Source organism: Branchiostoma floridae, unplaced genomic scaffold (assembly GCF_000003815.2).
Source record: "Branchiostoma floridae strain S238N-H82 unplaced genomic scaffold, Bfl_VNyyK Sc7u5tJ_490, whole genome shotgun sequence".
Classification (NCBI taxonomy): Eukaryota; Metazoa; Chordata; class Leptocardii; order Amphioxiformes; family Branchiostomatidae; genus Branchiostoma; species Branchiostoma floridae.
In genome coordinates this window covers 234078-252743 of record NW_023365881.1, presented here as the reverse complement: position 1 = coordinate 252743, position 18666 = coordinate 234078, and the positions used below count along the sequence as shown (strand labels likewise).

Sequence of the window (18666 nt, the reverse complement as noted above, 5' to 3'; positions counted from 1 at the left end):
GTTTTTGTCCGGTATGAGTTCTCATATGGCGGGATAAATGGAGACTTTTCGTGCAGCAGAATAGTCACACTGGTCACACTTGTAGGGTTTTTCACCGGTATGAGTTCGCATATGTTTCGATAGGTCTGCCTTGTGAGCTGTCCTGTACCCACACTCCCCACACATGTAGGGTTTCTCACCTGTGTGTTTTGCAAGATGAAAGTTCAAAGAGGATTTGTGTGCTGCAGAATAGTCACAATGGTCACACATGTAGGGTTTGTCACCGGTGTGCTTTACCAGATGACTGGTCAAAGAGGATTTCTGTGTTGCAGAATAGTCACACTGGTCACACTTGTAGGGTTTCTCCCCTGTGTGGGTTCTCATGTGTCTACGCAGGTCGCTAGGATAACGTACTTGGAATCCACACTCTCCACACATGTAGGTTTTTTTAGTACTGACTACAGGCAGGTTTCTCCCCTGTTCCAGCTGCGATGACGAGCCAGTTTTCTTCACCTCCCAATAAAACGTCTCCTCACCCGAATCTCGCCCTCCCCTGTCCCGCTGTCCGCCCGTGTCTGCTGTCTTGTTTTGAAGTAGAGTTTCGTCAGGATCCTCTGTTTGTAACCATGGTGACAAGGAATCAGTCTTCTCAACCTTCACATCAAACGTTCCCGCGCATGAAGCTTGCTCTTCTCTGCAATGCTGTCCGACTATGTCTGCTGTAGGAATGAATCAATTAGGTCATCGCAAACAAAACATACAGTAGCATCTTTCGTTGACCGAAATGCAGTTTGATTAGAAATTATCTAAAAACAAAGTTATCTAAAAACAAACCTTAGGAAACTAACATATCTATACATGTGTGTGCTGCTCCAATGATTATTGGTAGCTGCTAACACTTATTTTGTCATAGATATAAAACCAGGTAAGGCAATGTAATTTTGCCATATCCAGCTGTTCTACATTGGAATTGCGTTATCTTATTTATCTATATTTATCTTTTCTGATATCTAGACATAAGATTCGTGCCACGGAGACTCACGTGGTTTTGCAGCAGCCAATCTGAGAAAGTCGTGCTTAGTACTTGTCTGGTCCTCCCTATTGTAAGTCTTGTTCCCAGGATGCAGATCTTCAGTCTCGTTCCCAGGATGTCCTGTACACAGATCTTCAGCAGGACTTCCACAATTGGCCATTTCTGTTATGCTGAGGGATAAAAAATGGCAGAAGGAAAATCACATTTTATCTCAGGCACTACTAGTTCGGTATTGTCACGCAAATCTTAATAACGGTCGCAACGAGACTGTTCATGTCTATGGGCCTTCAGCTTTGACATATTACCCAGGATTCATGTCACTCGCATATGCATAGTGAAATCTGTGAAAAAGCTTGTTTTCCTGAATTTACCTGAATTTCTGTTCTGTTCTTCCAATAATGTCCATCTACCGAGGAATCGGCAATTACTGACATGTTTGACTGATACGACACAGAGGTTCGCCAGGCCCTCCAAACGGGTAATTTGTAGTGAATCACTAACTCCAGACAGAACGATTTGCTCCATCGCACCCCGGGGCATGCTTTTCCGAAAAGTGTGGTGGGTTAACTTCTTTAACATGCGTGGGTTGTGGCTCTCCCTAAACATGGACATCCATGTAACGTCCTATTTGAGGGACGGCCCTAGCGAAACTAGGTACTCATTTTAACCTGAGTTAAGTGAGTCAAGTGAGGAAAACCGTGTAAAATGCCTTTCCCAGGGGCACAAGATCGGTGACATGGCAGGATTCCAACTCGGGACCTCTCGGTCCTGAGCCAAACACGCTGCCGCTGCCACGTGATCTCACGATGTAGATTCTCAGGTACAATCTTTGCAAATCTTCCTGTAGCTTGATTGGTTTAATAGAAATTGCCTTGTACATCTATTTGCCAATCTTCCTCCAAATTATCTTCCCACATTTGTTATGATATCATTGTCATTGTCATTGATATCCGGTTCTTATGGCAGTTATGCTCGTTCTTCCTGTGGCATGTTGTATACTTGATAGATTTTATCCACTTCATTTAGTAAATTGTGTCTCATTCTGCCCTGCCTTACACAGTAGTACAGAAAGTGGTCTGTGTGTTCCCTTGTCGTACATATCATACAGTAAAACACGTTATTGGAACGTCTGTGCACAGAGCATTGCCCCCCTCCCAGGGTTGTAGCCAGCCTGACATCATTTTCAGTCCCCTCGATTTTGAATCAGAAAGAACGAGACGTCGAGCTGAAGGCATAAAGTTTCAAAGGGGATCCGGGGGCATACTCCCCTGAAAAAATTTGAAATCTAGACCCTCTGAAACCAAATTTCCTGCATTTTGAGTGTAGATTTTGTTGTTAGACTAAGCTGTTCATCTGTTTTGGTGAAAAATTACACAGGAAGACATTTTTTTCATATCTTTACTGACTTAACATATAGATTTTTGTCCATTACAGAGGACAGAATGGGCAAACATTTTTTCTGTCCCCAGCTGCAAAATTCCTTCAAAGGACTGAAGGACGGGTGCTACAACCCTGCCCCCTCCCCACCCTTCCTCAGAAGACGGTGCAGTATCTGCAAGATAAAGGCGTTTTCAATCGCGACTCTTTTAACAAAAGGAAGTAGACACTAAAACAGAGACTTCATAAGGCGGTTGACACTCTTACCTCGTCCGTGTTGTCCAAAAGTGTCGTAAAAACCGCGTCTTTCGCACTGGAACAAAGAAACAAACACCACACACCAACTCGTCACGTCTGAGGTCATATAAAGGTAAAAGGTCAAAGTGTATACAATCCTGATTACCCAGGTTACCCGGTAGCTGCTTGCAGATTGACGGAGTTGCGCTAGCAATAAATGCACGGTAAAATCGCTATCAGATTTTCCCCATCGCTTCTTTATTAAGGTTAGTTCTTGTGTTGTTCATGATTATCATATAGCCAGATGGAATTGGCCAATCAGAAGCCCCCATTTCCTATGAGTTATCGGGCCGTAACCTCAAAAGTGTGCGGTTATTAGAATAACCGCACACTTTTTGGACCGCACCATTATACAAGGGACAGTCTTGGAATTTTTTCTGCAGTTTTTTGTTTGCAAACCATGCATACCTGTCAATAATATTATGATTGATTGGTTATGTTAATTGGGGCTCCACATGGGGGATATAGGGATACTTGAAAAGGAATTATACTGATTTTACACATTTTCATTATTGCTTTCTAGCGTGATTAAGCCGGTACCTTCCTGAATCATTTTGTATATACGTACTTTGTCATGCCCAAGCATGCCTAAATGGATTGTGTTGATATTTTGTATGTGTGTAGTTCTTGATGAGACCTGATGACGATTATATTTTGGGCACCCTAGTGGCTCGTTACAGTACTGCAGCAGAACTTTTGTGGGTTTGATTTTTCAAGTTTTGGACAAGCTATGGTTATTATTTTTGGGTGGTAGATAGCCCTTGGGGCAGAGAGTAAATGGGGTAAGTCCCTAGTGGCTTGTTTTGGAACTGCAGGGGCCGGTATAGTGTCAGATTTTAAAGAGGAATAACTGAAGATGGGGCTGACGGAGGATCATGATTTTTGGTATGTACCCAGCTTCAGTGATACTTCATATACTTACAAATTAATTACGCAAATGAGAATATAATTTGCATAATTAATCAGTAAATTGTCGAAACCCACTCTGTTCCATTATAGAACAATTGCGACATGTGACATGTAACTGAGAAAGGGAAGAATACTAATAGGTAAATCTTATGCCTAATTTGCATAATTAATGAGAAAATATTACAATCCCACTGTGGTAAATGATGGGAAAATCATACCCAGTTGCTTGAGTAGTAGCTGCTATTGGACGTACTTTATCACCTGAATGTGTAACCTTCATGGATGAATCCAATTTTGGTTGCCGGGTACCGTACAGTGAAAAGGGTATCTGATGCTGTCATCTGATATGTTGACAGGTCAATTCTCCTCAGTGGGACAGTAATGTGATCCAAGGGAAAGTCATGAAATAAACATGAATCTATAGATGCACAGTTTCTTCTAAGGTACAATTTCCAAACCCGGGTCCGGTCGAAATCAGCTGCAGGCAGCCTTCAGGAATAAAAAGTACAATATAAACACACACACACACACAAAAAAGGAAAAAAAATTCAGCAAAATTTGTGCATGGCATATCGGGCATTCTCCAATACTGAGTTTGTTATGAAACAAATTGTTTCACGTTTGAATCATATAGCCGGGTACTGTTAAAACTCATAGAAAACTCCCCACATACAGCTGTATATACTTGATGCTTACTGTATTACATCATAGAATACAACAATTCATGTAACAGTAGACCATTTAATGTTGCAGTTACATATTTGTCAAACCTTAAATGTGTGTTAGTGCTAATATTGGATATTAAATTGTGCACAGTGACACCAATGTTAAAAAAAAACATTTTTTTATATTCTAAATCCATGTTAATTAGGATTTAAGTAAAGCGTGCAATGACACATATCTACCCTTGACCAGCTAAGAGGTGACAATTCAGCACAAGACTTTGGTCCGAGGCAAAAACGGATTTGCAACATGTCCCAAAAGTATGTATGAACAAACAACCCTTATTAATCATCTAAGCTATCATATATCAATTACATTATTTCTACACATTCTTCATACATTAGGGTTTCTCTCCAGCTGTTTTTTCACATGGTCATCCAAAGGGAATTTCTGTGGTGCAGAATAGCTGCACGGGTCACACTTGAAGGGTTTTCTGTGGCGTTAGTTTTGATATGTTCTGGTATGAGTTCTCATATGTCTGGACAAGTCAGACTTGCGTCCTGTCCTATACCCACACTCCCCACACATGTAGGGTTTGTATCCTGTATGGATTCTTACATGGTTGGATAGGTTTGACTTATGTGCTGCAGAATAGTCACACTGGTCACACTTGTAGGGTTTTTCTCCGGTATGAGTTCTCATGTGTCTGGACAAGTCAGACTTGTGAGCTGCCCTGTACCCACACTCCCCACACATGTAGGGTTTCTCACCGGTGTGCTTGGCTAGGTGGGAGTCCAAATGGCCTTTCTGTGCTGCAGAATAGTCACACTGGTCACACTTGTAGGGTTTTTCTCCGGTATGAGTTCGCATATGTCTGTTTAAGTCAGACCTGTGAGCTGCCCTGTATCCACACTCCCCACACATGTAGGGTTTCTCACCGGTGTGTTTCAATAGATGAATGTCCATATTGGATTTCAGTGCTGCAGAATAGTCACACTGGTCACACTTATATGGTTTTTCACCAGTATGAGTTCGCATATGTTTGGATAGATATGACTTGTGTGTTGTCCTGTACCCACACTCCCCACACTCGTATGGCTTTTCTCCAGTATGAGTTCTCAAATGTCTGGACAAGTCAGACTTGTGAGCTGCCCTGTACCCACACTCCCCACACATGTAGGGTTTCTCACCGGTGTGTGTTGCTAGGTGGGAGTCAAAATTGCCTTTCTGTGCAGCAGAATAGTCACACAGGTCACACTTGTAGGGCCTATCTCCTGTATGGGTTCTCATATGTACAGATAAGTTGAACTTGTGAGCTGTCCTGTGCCCACACTCTTCACAGATGTAGGGTTTTGCACCGGTGTGTTTTGTTAGATGTCGATTCAAATTGGATTTCCATGCTGTCACATAGTCACACTGGTTACACTTTAAGGGTTTTTCTCCGGTATGAGTTCTTATGTGTATGGATAAGTCAGACTTGCGAGCTGCCCTGTACCCACACTCATCACACATGTAGGGTTTCTCACCAGTGTGTTTTGTTAGATGTTGATCCAAATGGGATTTCTGTGCTGCAGAAAAGTCACACTGGTCACACTTGTAGGGTTTTTCTCCCTTAGTCTCGTTCCCAGGATAGCCAGGACACAAATCCCCAGTCTCGTTCCCAGAGTGATCAGGCCACAAACCTCCATTCTCGTTCTCCGAGTAGCTGGGACGCAGATCTTCAGTAGAACCTCCACAGCTGGGACTGGCCATTCTTTTTCTGTTGAGGGACAACAAATGATAGAACGAACACATTGACATGGTTTGTTCCAAGGTATCACAGAGAATAGGTTGGCTAAGACGCTTAAGATCATGTCTCACTGTCAACATTACAAGTATGTTATACAGATGTATGATTCTACCACTACTTGAGTATTGTGACACTGTTGGGAAAATTGTAACATCACCAAGCAGTGACAACTTCAGGTTCTTCAAAATCGAGCTGCCAGGGTCATCCTACAAATGAGGCGACGATCCAGTGTCCAAGACCTACACAGCAGACTCAACTGGAAGTATCTTACGCAGCGGAGAAAGGAACACGTGTGTGATTGTCTTAAAATGTATTAACGGGCTTGTCCCGACATACCTGGATACCACCTTTGTACACAACCACCTGTTACACAGCCATAACACCAGACAAGCCTCTTTGCTCCATAAACCCAATTACACAAACACAGCTGGCCACCGCACATTTGCATACAGAGGAGCAACATATTACAATACGCTTTCGGCGGACATTAGACATGCACCAACTCTACGGCAGTTTAAAGCTGCCCTAAGAAACACTCCTCCGCACATTGTCCTCTGACCTCCACCGTTGACGTTTTTGGTTGACATCGACAACTGTTCTTGGTAAAGACGCTTCGGTTTATTTGTATATATTGTTTGTTGTCCTCTGGTTGTCTTACTGAATATAACACGTTTCGTTTTTGTTATTTATGTAGTTGGCCCCCTTGGAAATCAACTTCAAATAAGTTGAAGGGGCTAGCCACATGTTTTGAGATGAATAAATAAATAAATAAATAAAACGAAAATGGTATCTATATAAGCCTTTTCACAGAAGTCAGGACGCATGTGCGGCGACAGGAATTCTAGGTAACATGTCAAAGGGTAAGGCCCAAAAAAGTAAACAAAACTCGTCTGGACGTTGTTATGCAAATCGAAACAATTTTTGGTCAAGACAAGGACTTTTCATGGCACGAATGACCAAAATGCAGTGTCTTATGCAACGACCTAGCTACCACTCACTGAATTTCAAGTTATTCCAAGGTGTAGTTGTGAAGATGCAATACTATGTTTTCTATTTGATTGTAGAAGAAGAAACTGAGCAAAAAACATGTTTCCCTTCTGTGACAGAACGTCCTGATACCAAAGTCCTATGTCTGTGCACAGAGCACTGCCCCCCTCCCCACCTATCCGCAGACGATCGCGCAAATTACATCAACAAGATAGACAAGTGGGTTTTATTCACTACTCTTAAAACAAACACAAAGACTTCATAAGGCGGTTGACACTCTTACCTTGTCTGTGTTGTCTAGAGGTATGGTAAAAACCGCGTCTATAAAATTCCACAGGTGAGAGCCACGAAAGGGCAGGATACGACTCGCTAACATCGGGGTCGAATAAAGTTCAAAGGTCAAAGGTGATACAGACCTGATTACCCAGCTCACCCTGACTGTGTACTCAGTAACCGACTGTAGATTGACGGAGTTGCGCCAGGAATAATTGAATATTGTGTAGTAAAGTGTGATCTCAACGGGATTATATTTCCTTCGCAGTAGTTAAGTCTTGCTCTTTCTATTTTGGGAATTACTTTCATGCATGATTGTAATATATAATTACATCTGATCTGATCGTGGTCTGAACGGATGTCATTCCGATGTTATTACTACAAGTATGCTCTGGAAGAGCTACTGTCAAGTACTCAGACCATGCGCACGAGTTAGAGTCATGTAAATCCTGACTTTTGATTTTATGTACTGGATTATTGTTTCTTTAAATGAATCGTCTAATTATTTGTCCTTGTGGGCCTTGGTGCCTGACAATAAACTATTGATAATAGGTTTCTGTTACGTTTTGTGTATTTTGTTGTCTTTTAAATCATAGCTTTACATCCGTAAATAGTTTCATCGGTTTTACATCTTGTACCATATCAAAACAGGGGTCACACAAATGTCAAATCCAGTTTTGTCAAATAGCAGCTACTCAAGCAAATGGGCATGGTTTCGGAAACGGCAAGACGTTTCAGTGTCACTAACGAAATGAAGTGGACGCTACTTAAAACGTCTGTCCGTTTCCAAAATAGTGTTCACGAGTAGCTGCTATTTGGCGTATGTTATTACCTGAATGTCTGATTATAACCTTCATCAACAAATCCAATTTTGGTCGCTGCCAGGTCGCTAATGTAACTGGATGCTGTTACCTGATATGTTGACAGGTCAATTCTCCTTAGTGGGACATTAACGTGATCTGAGATGATGTCATTAAAAAAACATAACTGTCTGGATGCATAGTTTCTGGTTCAGTTTACAAATTCCCTGCATATAGATACTTACTGTATCATTATCATAGAATAAAACAACAACAATTATTGTAAAAGTAGTGCATTTAATAGTGGATATATATTCCTCAACCCTTTAAGTAACGTCTCCATAAAAAATGAAGTGGGTTAGTGTGTACCTAACACTACTGCCAAAAAACCCTGTCAACTTCGAATCCTCAAACTATGATCACTGTAATCCCGGTGCATGGCTGCTGTATGGTCACAATAGGCAGTGTTTCTGTATCTATGCGACCAGAAATTGTGTGGCCATGGCCGCGTTGGACAGATTGCCGCTATAGACTATTTCTCAATGCTTAGGGCAATGGAAAAAATCCAAGGGCTGACAAAAACTGACTGCATATGTTCAGGTGGCCAGTATGCAAAGGTAGCAGCTAATACAGGTTTGATTGTAATCAAATAGAAAAATTTATAAATACTTCACTGGAAAAGATTCAAACCATTTGGTGAAGGTATGAGGTCGTGGAACTCTAGTTTCATTTGTGCTGAACCCACATTGCCAAACATGCAGGGTTTCTCACCAACGTGTTGTCTCAGATGTCGGTCCAAAGTAGATTTCTGTGCTGCAGAATAGTCACACTGGTCACACTTGTAGGGTTTTTCTCCGGAATGAGTCCTCATATGTCGGGATAAGTTAGTCCTCAGAGCTGTCCTGTACCCACACTCCCCACACATGTAGGGTTTCTCACCGGTGTGTTTTGTTAGATGTAGGTCCAAATTGAATTTCTGTCCTGCAGAATAGTCACACTGGTCACACTTGTAGGGTTTTTCACCAGTATGAGTTCTCATATGTCTGGATAAATGAGACTTTCGTGCAGCAGAATAATCACACTGGTCACACTTGTAGGGTTTTTTACCAGTATGAGTTTGCATATGTTTGGATAAGTCGGACTTGCGAGCTGTCCGGTACCCACACTCCCCACACATGTAGGGCTTCTCACCGGTGTGATTCGATAGATGTTGGTCCAAACTGGATTTCTGTGCTGCCGCATAGTCACACTGGTCACACTTGTAGGGCTTTTCACCAGAGTGTTTCCATAGATGAATGTCCAAATCGCGTTTCCGTGCTGCAGAATAGTCACACTGGTCACACTTGTAGGGTTTTTCACCGGTATGGGTTCTCATATGTTTTGATAGGTCTGTCTTGTGAGCTGTCCTGTACCCACACCTCCCACACATGTAGGGTTTCTCACCGGTGTGTTTTGCAAGATGATAGTTCAAAGAGGATTTGTGTGCTGCAGAATAGTCACACTGGTCACACGTGTAGGGTTTTTCACCAGAGTGTTTCACTAGATGAATGTCCAAATCGTGTTTCCGTGCTGCAGAATAGTCACACTGGTCACACTTGTAGGGTTTTTCACCGGTATGAATTCTCATATGTCTGGATAAGTCAGAGTTTTTAGCCGTCCCATATCCACAATCACCGCACATGTAGGGTTTCTCTCCAGTGTGTTGTGTTACATGTTGGTCCAAATCAGACTCCCATGTTGCCGCATAGTCACACTGGTCACACTTGTAGGGTTTTTCACCGGTATGAGTTTTCTTGTGTTTGGATAAGTCCCCCTTTCGAGCTGTCCTGTACCCACACTCCCCACACATGTAGGGTTTCTCATCTGTGTGTTTCAATAGATGAATATCCAAATGGTCCTTCCGTGCTGCAGAATAGTCACACTGGTCACACTTGTAGGGTTTTGTATGTGTTCTCATATGTCTGGATAAGTCGAACTTGTGAGTTGTCCTGTACCCACATTCCCCACACATGTATGGTTTGTCACCAGTGTGTTTTGTTACATGTCGGTCCAAATCAAATTTCCGTGCTGCAGAATAATCACACTGGTCACACTTGTAGGGTTTTTCACCGGTATGAGTTCTCATATGTTTGGATAAGTCGGACTTACGAACTGTCCTGTGCCCACACTCCCCACACATGTAGGGCTTATCACCAGTGTGTTTCATTAGATGAATGTCGAAATTGGATTTCTGTGCTGTAGAATAGTCACACTGGTCACACTTGTAGGGTTTCTCTCCTGTGTGAGTTCTCATATGTCTGGATAAATCGGACTTGTGAGTTGTCCTGTACCCACACTCCCCACACATGTAGGGTTTCTCACCGGTGTGCTTTGCTAGATGTCGGTCCAAATTGGATTTCAGTGCTGTAGAATAATCACACTGATCACACTTGCAAGGTTTCTCCCCTGTGTGGGTTCTCATGTGTCTACGCAGGTCGCTAGGATAACGTACTTGGAACCCACACTCCCAACACATGTAGGGTTTCTCAGTATTGAGCTCTGGCTTCAGGATTTTCCCTTGTTCTAGCTGCGATGTTGAGCCAGTTTTCTTCACCTCCCAATAAAACGTCTCCTGGCACGAATCTCGCCCTTCCCTGTCCCGCTGTCCGCCCGTGTCTGTTGTCTTGTTTTGAAGTAGAGCTTCGTCAGGATCCTCTGTTTGTAAACATGGGGACAAGAAATCAGTCTTCTCAATCTTCACATCAAACGTCCCCACGCATGGAGCTTGCTCTTCTCTGCAATGCTGTCCGACAATGTCAGCTGTATGGATGAATAAATGAATGAATGAATGAATGAATTTGTCATGGAGGCTCATCTATGTTGGTAATCACAGTAAACTGCTTACCGGTTTCTTTTCTTCCAACACAAATGCATACATAGATCAAATTTTTAACGACCGCTGTCGCCTTCTTTGGATCAATACTGATGACCAATCACTTCAGAATGTAAACTCGCGAGAGTTACAGACACGTCAATCGCTGACGTCACGTATCCGTAAGATCACGTGTCTAACTCTCGTGAGGTTATGAGGTTCTGAATTCATAAATTCATTGTTAACACAACATACGATAGCAGCTTTCATTGACTGAAATGCAGCATGATTTACAATTAAAAGTAATCTTAATTAAAGATACATGCATAATCTAAACATTAAAAACCGAACAATACTACCGGTTTTAACATATATATCTACAGGTCTAAATGCATATTGGTGGTGCTAACACTTTGAGGTAGGTCAACCAGGCAAGCCAAGGTACTCTTCTGATATCTATCTGTTTTATCTTTAAATTGTGGAATTCGAATTTATATCTAGATGTAAGATTCTTGACACGGAGATTCACATGGTTTTGCAGCAGCCAAATCGAAAAAGGCGTGCTTACCGATAGCACTTCTCTGGTCCTCCCTGCTGTGTGTCTCGTTCCCAGGGTGGCCAGGGTACAAAGCTTCAGTCTCGTTCCCAGGGTGCAGACCTTCAGTCTCGTTCCAGGGTGGCCAGGACGCAGACCTTCTGTCTCGTTCCCAGGGTTTCCAGGATGCAGACCTTCAGTCTCGTTCCCAGGGTGACCTTCAGTACTGGGATTAGCCATCACTTTTCTGTTGTGGGATAAAAAATGACAGATGTCCTAACGCCAAAACGGATGAATGGGTTGAAGCCACTTCCCCGGTAATATGAGAGGGTTCAGGCGAGTGTGGTCGTTTTTTTTGTGGTTTGTGGTTAAGTAGGCTATGTTGTTGCTACATGCTTCTGGTTCTAATGCGGGTAGGGTGATACATTTATACTTAACGTTGAGTCCACATTCAAATTTATTTTTCAACCTTCCGGCACATATTTTATGACTCAATGGCAAAACAATATCCACAAATTTTATCGTACTCATCATCTTGTTTTTAGGTGTCAATGAAAGTTAGACATTCGGGTATTCAGAATACCCAAACAGCACTTACCCAGCTGGATATGATTTTGGAAACGGTCAGACGTTTCAGGTAGCATCCACTAACTTTCGTCAGGGTCGTTTTTTTTAAATAAAATGTGGCGGATGCTACCTAAAACATTTGAACGTTTCGAAAATCCTTCAGTTGCTTAGTAACCCCATTTAGCGTGTTTTAGATTGGTTGGAAATGCCTGTGTGCAGAGCTTCTTCGAAAGAAGAGCACTGCCCCCCTCCCCACCCGTCCGCAGACTATCGCAAATTATATCTTCAAGATAGATAAAAGGTCTTCATTTAGGACTCTTTTAACAAGGACAAAGACTTCATGAGGCGGTTGAATTTCTTACCTGGCCCGTGATGTGCAGATTAGTACCGTAAAACCGTGTATTTCGTACTGGAACAAAGGAACAGAACACCGCAGTAGCTTGGAATACACTGATTTTATCCGGTATTGTGCTAAGGTGAAAGGTTAAAAATTGTAAAACCTGATTACCTCAGCTCGTGACCTCAGTAACAGATCGCAGATGGACGGAGTTGCGCTAGGAGTAAATGTGTAGTAAAATTATGATCTCAACGCTATTACATACTTACTTTGCTTTATCAAAGTCTTATGTTTTAGGTTGGGAATTAGTGTTAATCGTGATTGGAATACACTGATTTTATCCTTACTGTTACATATTCACAGTTCACATATTTAATATATGCAAATGTTAATTCAAAGAACAATTGTACGTGAATTCAGTACGCAAATTCCTCCCTTATTTTTTACAGTATAACAATAATGTAGAATCAATCAAAGGTACTCGTTTATATCAAATCTATAATGAAAAATTTATTCCTCAAAACTGAACATGAATGTTAGCGTAATCCCACAATTCGCGCTCAGATAAACGAATGGTTCAAAAGTATGTTTTCACATTGTTCATACATGTACTAACAAAAGAAAACCGGTATCGAAGGTCCTCCCAGATTGCTGAGCGATTATGAACAAAATTGTTACACGTTTCAGTCATAAAGCTGATTACTGTTAAAACTCACAGAAAACTCCCCACATACAGCTGTATATACTTATTGCTTACTACTTAGTACATCATAGAATACAATGACAATCCATGTAACAGCAGACCATTTAATAGTGGATACATATTTGTCCAAACTTTAACGTGTCAAAAATGTGTTAGAGCTAATACTGGATATCAAGTACTTTATACCGAGACAGAAACATTGAAAAATGACATTATGTTATATTCCAAACTCATGCTAATAAAGACTTAAATACTGTACTGATAAACATATTTTTGCAAGATCTTCTAACACGTCTATTCGTTATCAGATAAGAGGTCACAACTGTTTGCAAGAACAGCATATTAAGATTTTGCTCCAAGGAAAATACGAACCTACAGCTTAACTATAAAACATGCTCTGGGGCTGGGAAGCATGTTGGAAGACTACAATTTTTATCTTTCTGGCGTTGCAGAAGGGTACACTTTTCAGGACAATTGGACCCTATAATGTACATCAGAACAAAAAAAAATAGTAACAAATGTCAGATGTTACTACCATGTTTTTCTAAATGGAAATATCAACGGGATTTCTGTGCTGCGAAACAGTCATATTGCTCTGATTTGTTTTTTGCCCCATACCCACCCTTCCCACACATGTAGGGCTTCTCGCAAGTGTGTTTTGCTACATGGATGTCCAAGAGGCTTTCTGTGAGGCAGAATAGTCACACTGGTCATACTTGTAGGGTTTTATGTGGCGTGAGTTTTGATATGTACGGACAGTTCATCCTTTGTGGCTGCCCTGTACCCGCATTTATCACACATGTAGGGTTTCTCCTGGGCATGTTCTCTAAGGTGGTCCTCTAAGGAAGATTTCCTTGTTGCAGAATAGTCACACTTGAACTTGAAGGGTTTCTCTCTAGTGTGTCTCAATACGTGTTGGTCCAAGTGTGATTTCCGTGCTGCCACATAGTCACACTGGTGACACTTGTAGGGTTTTTCTCCTGTATGAGTTCGCATGTGCATGGATAGGTCTGGCTTGTGAGCTGTCCTGTACCAACACTCCCCACACATGTAGGGTTTCTCACCGGTGTGTTTGGCTAGATGTCTGTCCAAGTTGGACTTACATGCAGCAGAATAGTCACACTGGTCACACTTGTAGGGTTTTTCCCCTGTGTGAGTTCTCATGTGTTTCAATAGGTGAGACTTCTTCGCTGTCCTGTACCCACACTCCCCACACATGTAGGGTTTCTCACCAGTGTGTTTTGTTATGTGGTCATCCAAAGTGGATTTACTTGCTGCAGAATAGTCGCACTGGTCACATTTGTAGGGTTTCTCACCAGTATGAGTTCTCATATGGTTTAATAAAGTAAATTTCAGAGCTGTTCTGAACCCACACTCCCCACACATGAAGGGTTTCTCTCCAGTGTGTTTTGTTAGATGTCGGACAAAATCACATTTTTGTGCAGCAGAATAGTCACACCGGTCACACTTGTAGGGTTTTTCTCCGGTATGAGTTCGCATATGCCGGGATAAGTGAGACCTGTCAGCTGTCCTGTACCCACACTCCCCGCACATGTAGGGCTTTTCACCGGTGTCTTTCAATAGATGACTGTCCAAATGATATTTCTGTGTTGCAGAATAGTCACACTGGTCACACTTGTAGGATTTCTCTCCTGTGTGAGTTTTCATATGTCTGGACAAATGAGACTTGCGAGCTGTCCTGTACCCACACTCCCCACACATGTAGGGTTTCTCACCGGTGTGTTTTGTAAGATGTCGGTCCAAATGGGATTTCCGTGCAGCAGAATAGTCACACTGGTCACACTTGTAGGGCTTTTCACCAGTATGAGTTCGCATGTGTTGGGATAGGTGAGACTTCTTTGCTGTCCTGAACCCACACTCCCCACACATGTAGGGCTTCTCAGTATTGACTTCAGGCATGTGACTTTCCACCCGTTGATGTGATGACGAGCCAGTTTTCCTGACCTTCCCATCGAACGTTTCCTGGCATGAAGCTGGTTCTTCCCAGTCCTGCTGCCGGCCCGCGTCTGCTGTCTGGCCCTCCCTGCTGCTGCTCTTGACCAGGGTGGCCGGGGCCAAGAACTTCAGTCTCGTTCCCAGGGTGGCTAGGGCCAAGATCTTCAGTCTCGTTCCCAGGGTGGCAAGGACGTAGACCTTCCGAACTGGCATCAGCCATCGCTTTTCTGCTGGGGAATAAAAAATGACAGATGGAAAAGACTTAAACTTGACAAATGTGTTGTCCCAATGGAATAGATGTTTGTTTGTTTGTTTGTAGACACTGCCCCAGTAACATGATGATGTGTGTTACTGAGTTGTTTTTTTCTGGTTTCACTAAAGTAGCCCATGTTAACGTTGTTGCTACAGGCTCCTAGTTCCTCTGTGGGAATGGTGATACATTTAGACTTAACGTTGTATAGTCCACTTTCAAACTTGGTTTTCAGACTTCTGGTATGCAAATTACATGATACAGCTAAACATTTTCAAAACAATATCCACAAATTTTATCGTAATGTTGTTTTTAGGTGTCAAATGAAAGTTAGACATTCAGGTAATCAGATTTGCCTAAAAGCAGTTTGTCAGGCAACTGGATATAATTTTGGAAACGGGCAGACGTTTCAGGTAGCATCCACAACATTTCGCCAGGAATGGGCAGATGTATTAAAAATATAATATTGATAAAAATCTTTATGAAAGGTATGTGTTAGACACTTAAAACGTTTCGAAAATCACATCCAAATGGTTAATCAACTGCTTTTTAGCGTAATTTATTAGTGTTTTTTTAAATGACTGTGGACAGAGCATTGCCCCCCTCCCCACCTATCCGCAGACGATCGCAAATTATATCTTCGAGACAGATAAAGGAGTTTCATTCACGACTCTTTAAACAAGGATAAAGACTCTATAAGGCGGTTAACAATCTTACCTCGTCCGTGTTGCCTAGAAGTATCGTAAAAACCGTGTCTTTCGTACTGGAACAAACACTGCAGTCCTCACATCCGGTTTGGCGAAGTCAAAGGTCAGAGGTCATAGAAACCAGATTACCTCAGCTCGTGACCTCAGTAACAGATTGCAGATTGACGGAGTTGTGCTAGGAATAAATGTGTAGTAAAATTACGCATTATCCAAGTCTTTTTGAGGATGGGAATTACTAGTAGTGTTAATCGTGATTGCAATACACTGATGTTACCCTTTATGTTAACATCAGTTGACGTATTCAATGTAATGGAAAGTTTATTTGCAAGTTCTTATTTTTTTATTTGTTCAGCTGTATACAAACAGCCAGGGCTGCCCAACTAGCCGTAGGCTATTGCTAAGGGCTAACCCTGCACATGTTCGCACATGTTCGCACACGGCGGGTTATACCGCCCCTTACGGGGTGACACACCCGTCCGGGTGAATGATGTAGATCACCATGTGGCTGATACGAGACAAAGGTCGCCAGGCCTCCATCCGGGTGATTTGAAGTGAATCACCAACTCCCGACAGAAGGATTTGCACCAACGCACACCGCACCATCGCACGTGTGGGGCTTCTTTAACGTGCATGGGGTATGGCTCTCCCCATACACGGGACCTCCATTTAACGTCCTATCCGAGGGACGACTCATTTTTCACTTGAGTTAAGTGAGGAAAGTCGTGTAAAGTGCCTTTCCCAAGGGCACAAGATCGGTCACGGGCCGAATACAATACCACTGTGCTACGCGGCCCCATAAATCGTGGTTGCAATACACTGATGTTACACTTTCTGTCACATCAGTTGACGTATTCAGTATAATGGAAAGTTTATTTGCAAGTTCTTACCAAATGGCTAATTGCCAGTTATTCAATATATGCTATTGTTACTTCCAGAAACAATTGTACGTGAATTCAGAACGAGAATTCCTTCCTTATCTTTTACAGTATAGCAATAAAGTAGAATCAATCAAATGTAGTCGTTTACATCAAATATATAATAAAATATTTATTCCTCAAAACTGAACATAAATGTTAGTGTACCCCACAATTCATGCTCAAAGAAATTAATGGTTAAAAAGTATGTTTTCACAATGCATTGTTGATACCAACAAAAGAAAACCGGTATCGAAGGTCCTCCCAGATTGCTGAGCGATTATGAACAAAATCGTTACACGTTTCAGTCATAAAGCCGAGTACTGTTAAAAGTAACAGAAAACTGCCCACATACAGCAGCATATACTTATTGCTAACTGGATTACATCATAGAATACAAAAATTCGTGTACAAGTAGTGCATTTAATAGATATACACTTGTCCAAATTTTAACGTGTCAAAAACGTGTGTTAGTGCCAACGCTGAAGCTGGATAACAAATAAGTTCACCGAGACTCAAACGTTGAGAAATATGACATTATGTTATATTCTAGATTCATGCTAAGAAAGACTTAAATAAAGCCTGTACTGATATAAATGTTTTTGCAAGATCTTCTACCACGTCTATTCTTAATCCGATAAGAGGTCACAACTGTTTTTAAGAACAACATATTAAGATTTTGCTCCAAGGCGAACATGAACCTACAGCTTAACTATGAAACATGCTCCGGGGCTGGGAAGCATGCTGGAAGACTACAATCTTCATCTTTCTGGTGTTGCAGAAGGATAAACTTTTCAGGACAATCTGATTCTATCACATACATCAGAAAAAAAATCAGTAACAAATGTCAGATGTTACTAACATGTTTTTCTAAATGGAAATATCAACGGGATTTTTGTGCTGCGAAACAGTCATATTGCTCTGATTTGTTTTTTGCCCCATACCCACCCTTCCCACACATGTAGGGCTTCTCGCAAGTGTGTTTTGTTACATGGATGTCCAAGGGGCTTTCTGTGAGGCAGAATAGTCGCACTGGTCATACTTCTAGGGTTTTATGTGGCGTGAGTTTTGATATGTACGGACAGTTCATCCTTAAATTGTAGCTGCCCTGAACCCGCATTTATCACAGATGTAGGGTTTCTCCAGGGTATGTTATCCAAGGTGGTCCTCTAAGGAAGATTTCCTTGTTGCAGAATAGTCACACTGGTCACACTTGAACTTGAAGGATTTCTCTCCAGTGTGTCTCAATACATGTTGGTCCAAGTGTGATTTCCGTGCTGCCACATAGTCACACTGGTGACACTTGTAGGGGTTTTCTCCTGTATGAGTTCGCATGTGCATGGATAGGTCTGACTTGTGAGCTGCCCTGTACCCACACTCCCCACACATGTAGGGTTTCTCACCGGTGTGTTTGGCTAGATGTCTGTCCAAGTTGGACTTACATGTAGCAGAATAGTCACACTGGTCACACTTGTAGGGTTTTTCCCCTGTGTGAGTTCTCATGTGTTTTGATAGGTGAGACTTCTTCGCTGTCCTGTACCCACACTCCCCACACATGTAGGGTTTCTCACCAGTGTGTTTTGTTATGTGGTCCTCCAAAGTGGATTTACGTGCTGCAGAATAGTCGCACTGGTCACATTTGTAGGGTTTCTCACCAGTATGAGTTCTCATATGGTTTAATAAAGTAAATTTCTGAGCTGTTCTGAGCCCACACTCCCCACACATGTAGGGTTTCTCAC

General features: G+C 42.1%; 3 protein-coding genes across 3 annotated transcripts; all 3 read right to left on the bottom strand.

Moving 5' to 3' along the window:
• Positions 1–21: 21 nt before the first annotated feature.
• Positions 22–2727, bottom strand: LOC118408894 (gastrula zinc finger protein XlCGF8.2DB-like). Its single transcript, XM_035809754.1, has 3 exons — positions 2657–2727; positions 1022–1182; positions 22–698 (listed from the first exon to the last, which is right to left on the bottom strand). Exons 2-3 carry the CDS (start codon positions 1170–1172, stop codon positions 22–24), a joined length of 828 nt encoding a protein of 275 aa, XP_035665647.1. The 5' UTR covers positions 1173–1182; positions 2657–2727.
• A 1924-nt stretch (positions 2728–4651) lies between these two features.
• On the bottom strand, positions 4652–11733 carry LOC118408893 (zinc finger protein 665-like). The gene is made up of 9 exons (XM_035809753.1): positions 11527–11733; positions 10855–10906; positions 10599–10801; positions 9953–10028; positions 9617–9676; positions 8798–8920; positions 5941–6017; positions 4980–5485; positions 4652–4751 (listed from the first exon to the last, which is right to left on the bottom strand). Exons 1-9 carry the CDS (start codon positions 11731–11733, stop codon positions 4652–4654), a joined length of 1404 nt encoding a protein of 467 aa, XP_035665646.1.
• A 2093-nt stretch (positions 11734–13826) lies between these two features.
• LOC118408892 (zinc finger protein 525-like) lies at positions 13827–14746 on the bottom strand. Its single transcript, XM_035809752.1, has one exon. It carries the CDS (start codon positions 14652–14654, stop codon positions 13827–13829), a length of 828 nt encoding a protein of 275 aa, XP_035665645.1. The 5' UTR covers positions 14655–14746.
• Positions 14747–18666: the final 3920 nt, after the last annotated feature.

What these genes read in the sequence shown, in the direction of transcription:
- LOC118408894 (XM_035809754.1), bottom strand. Translation starts at nt 1,172, where the DNA reads ATGGCCAATTGTGGAAGTCCTGCTGAAGATCTGTGTACAGGACATCCT. An exon ending in ATTGGCTGCTGCAAAACCAC is followed by an intron (nt 699 to 1,021) that starts GTGAGTCTCCGT and finishes TCATTCCTACAG; the next exon opens with CAGACATAGTCGGACAGCAT.
- LOC118408893 (XM_035809753.1), bottom strand. Translation starts at nt 11,733, where the DNA reads ATGGCTAATCCCAGTACTGAAGGTCACCCTGGGAACGAGACTGAAGGT. An exon ending in GTTGGGAGTGTGGGTTCCAA is followed by an intron (nt 10,029 to 10,598) that starts GTACGTTATCCT and finishes AAGTGTGACCAG; the next exon opens with TGTGACTATTCTGCAGCACG. An exon ending in CCTCATACCTTCACCAAATG is followed by an intron (nt 6,018 to 8,797) that starts GTTTGAATCTTT and finishes GTCCCTCAACAG; the next exon opens with AAAAAGAATGGCCAGTCCCA.
- LOC118408892 (XM_035809752.1), bottom strand. Translation starts at nt 14,654, where the DNA reads ATGTGCGGGGAGTGTGGGTACAGGACAGCTGACAGGTCTCACTTATCC.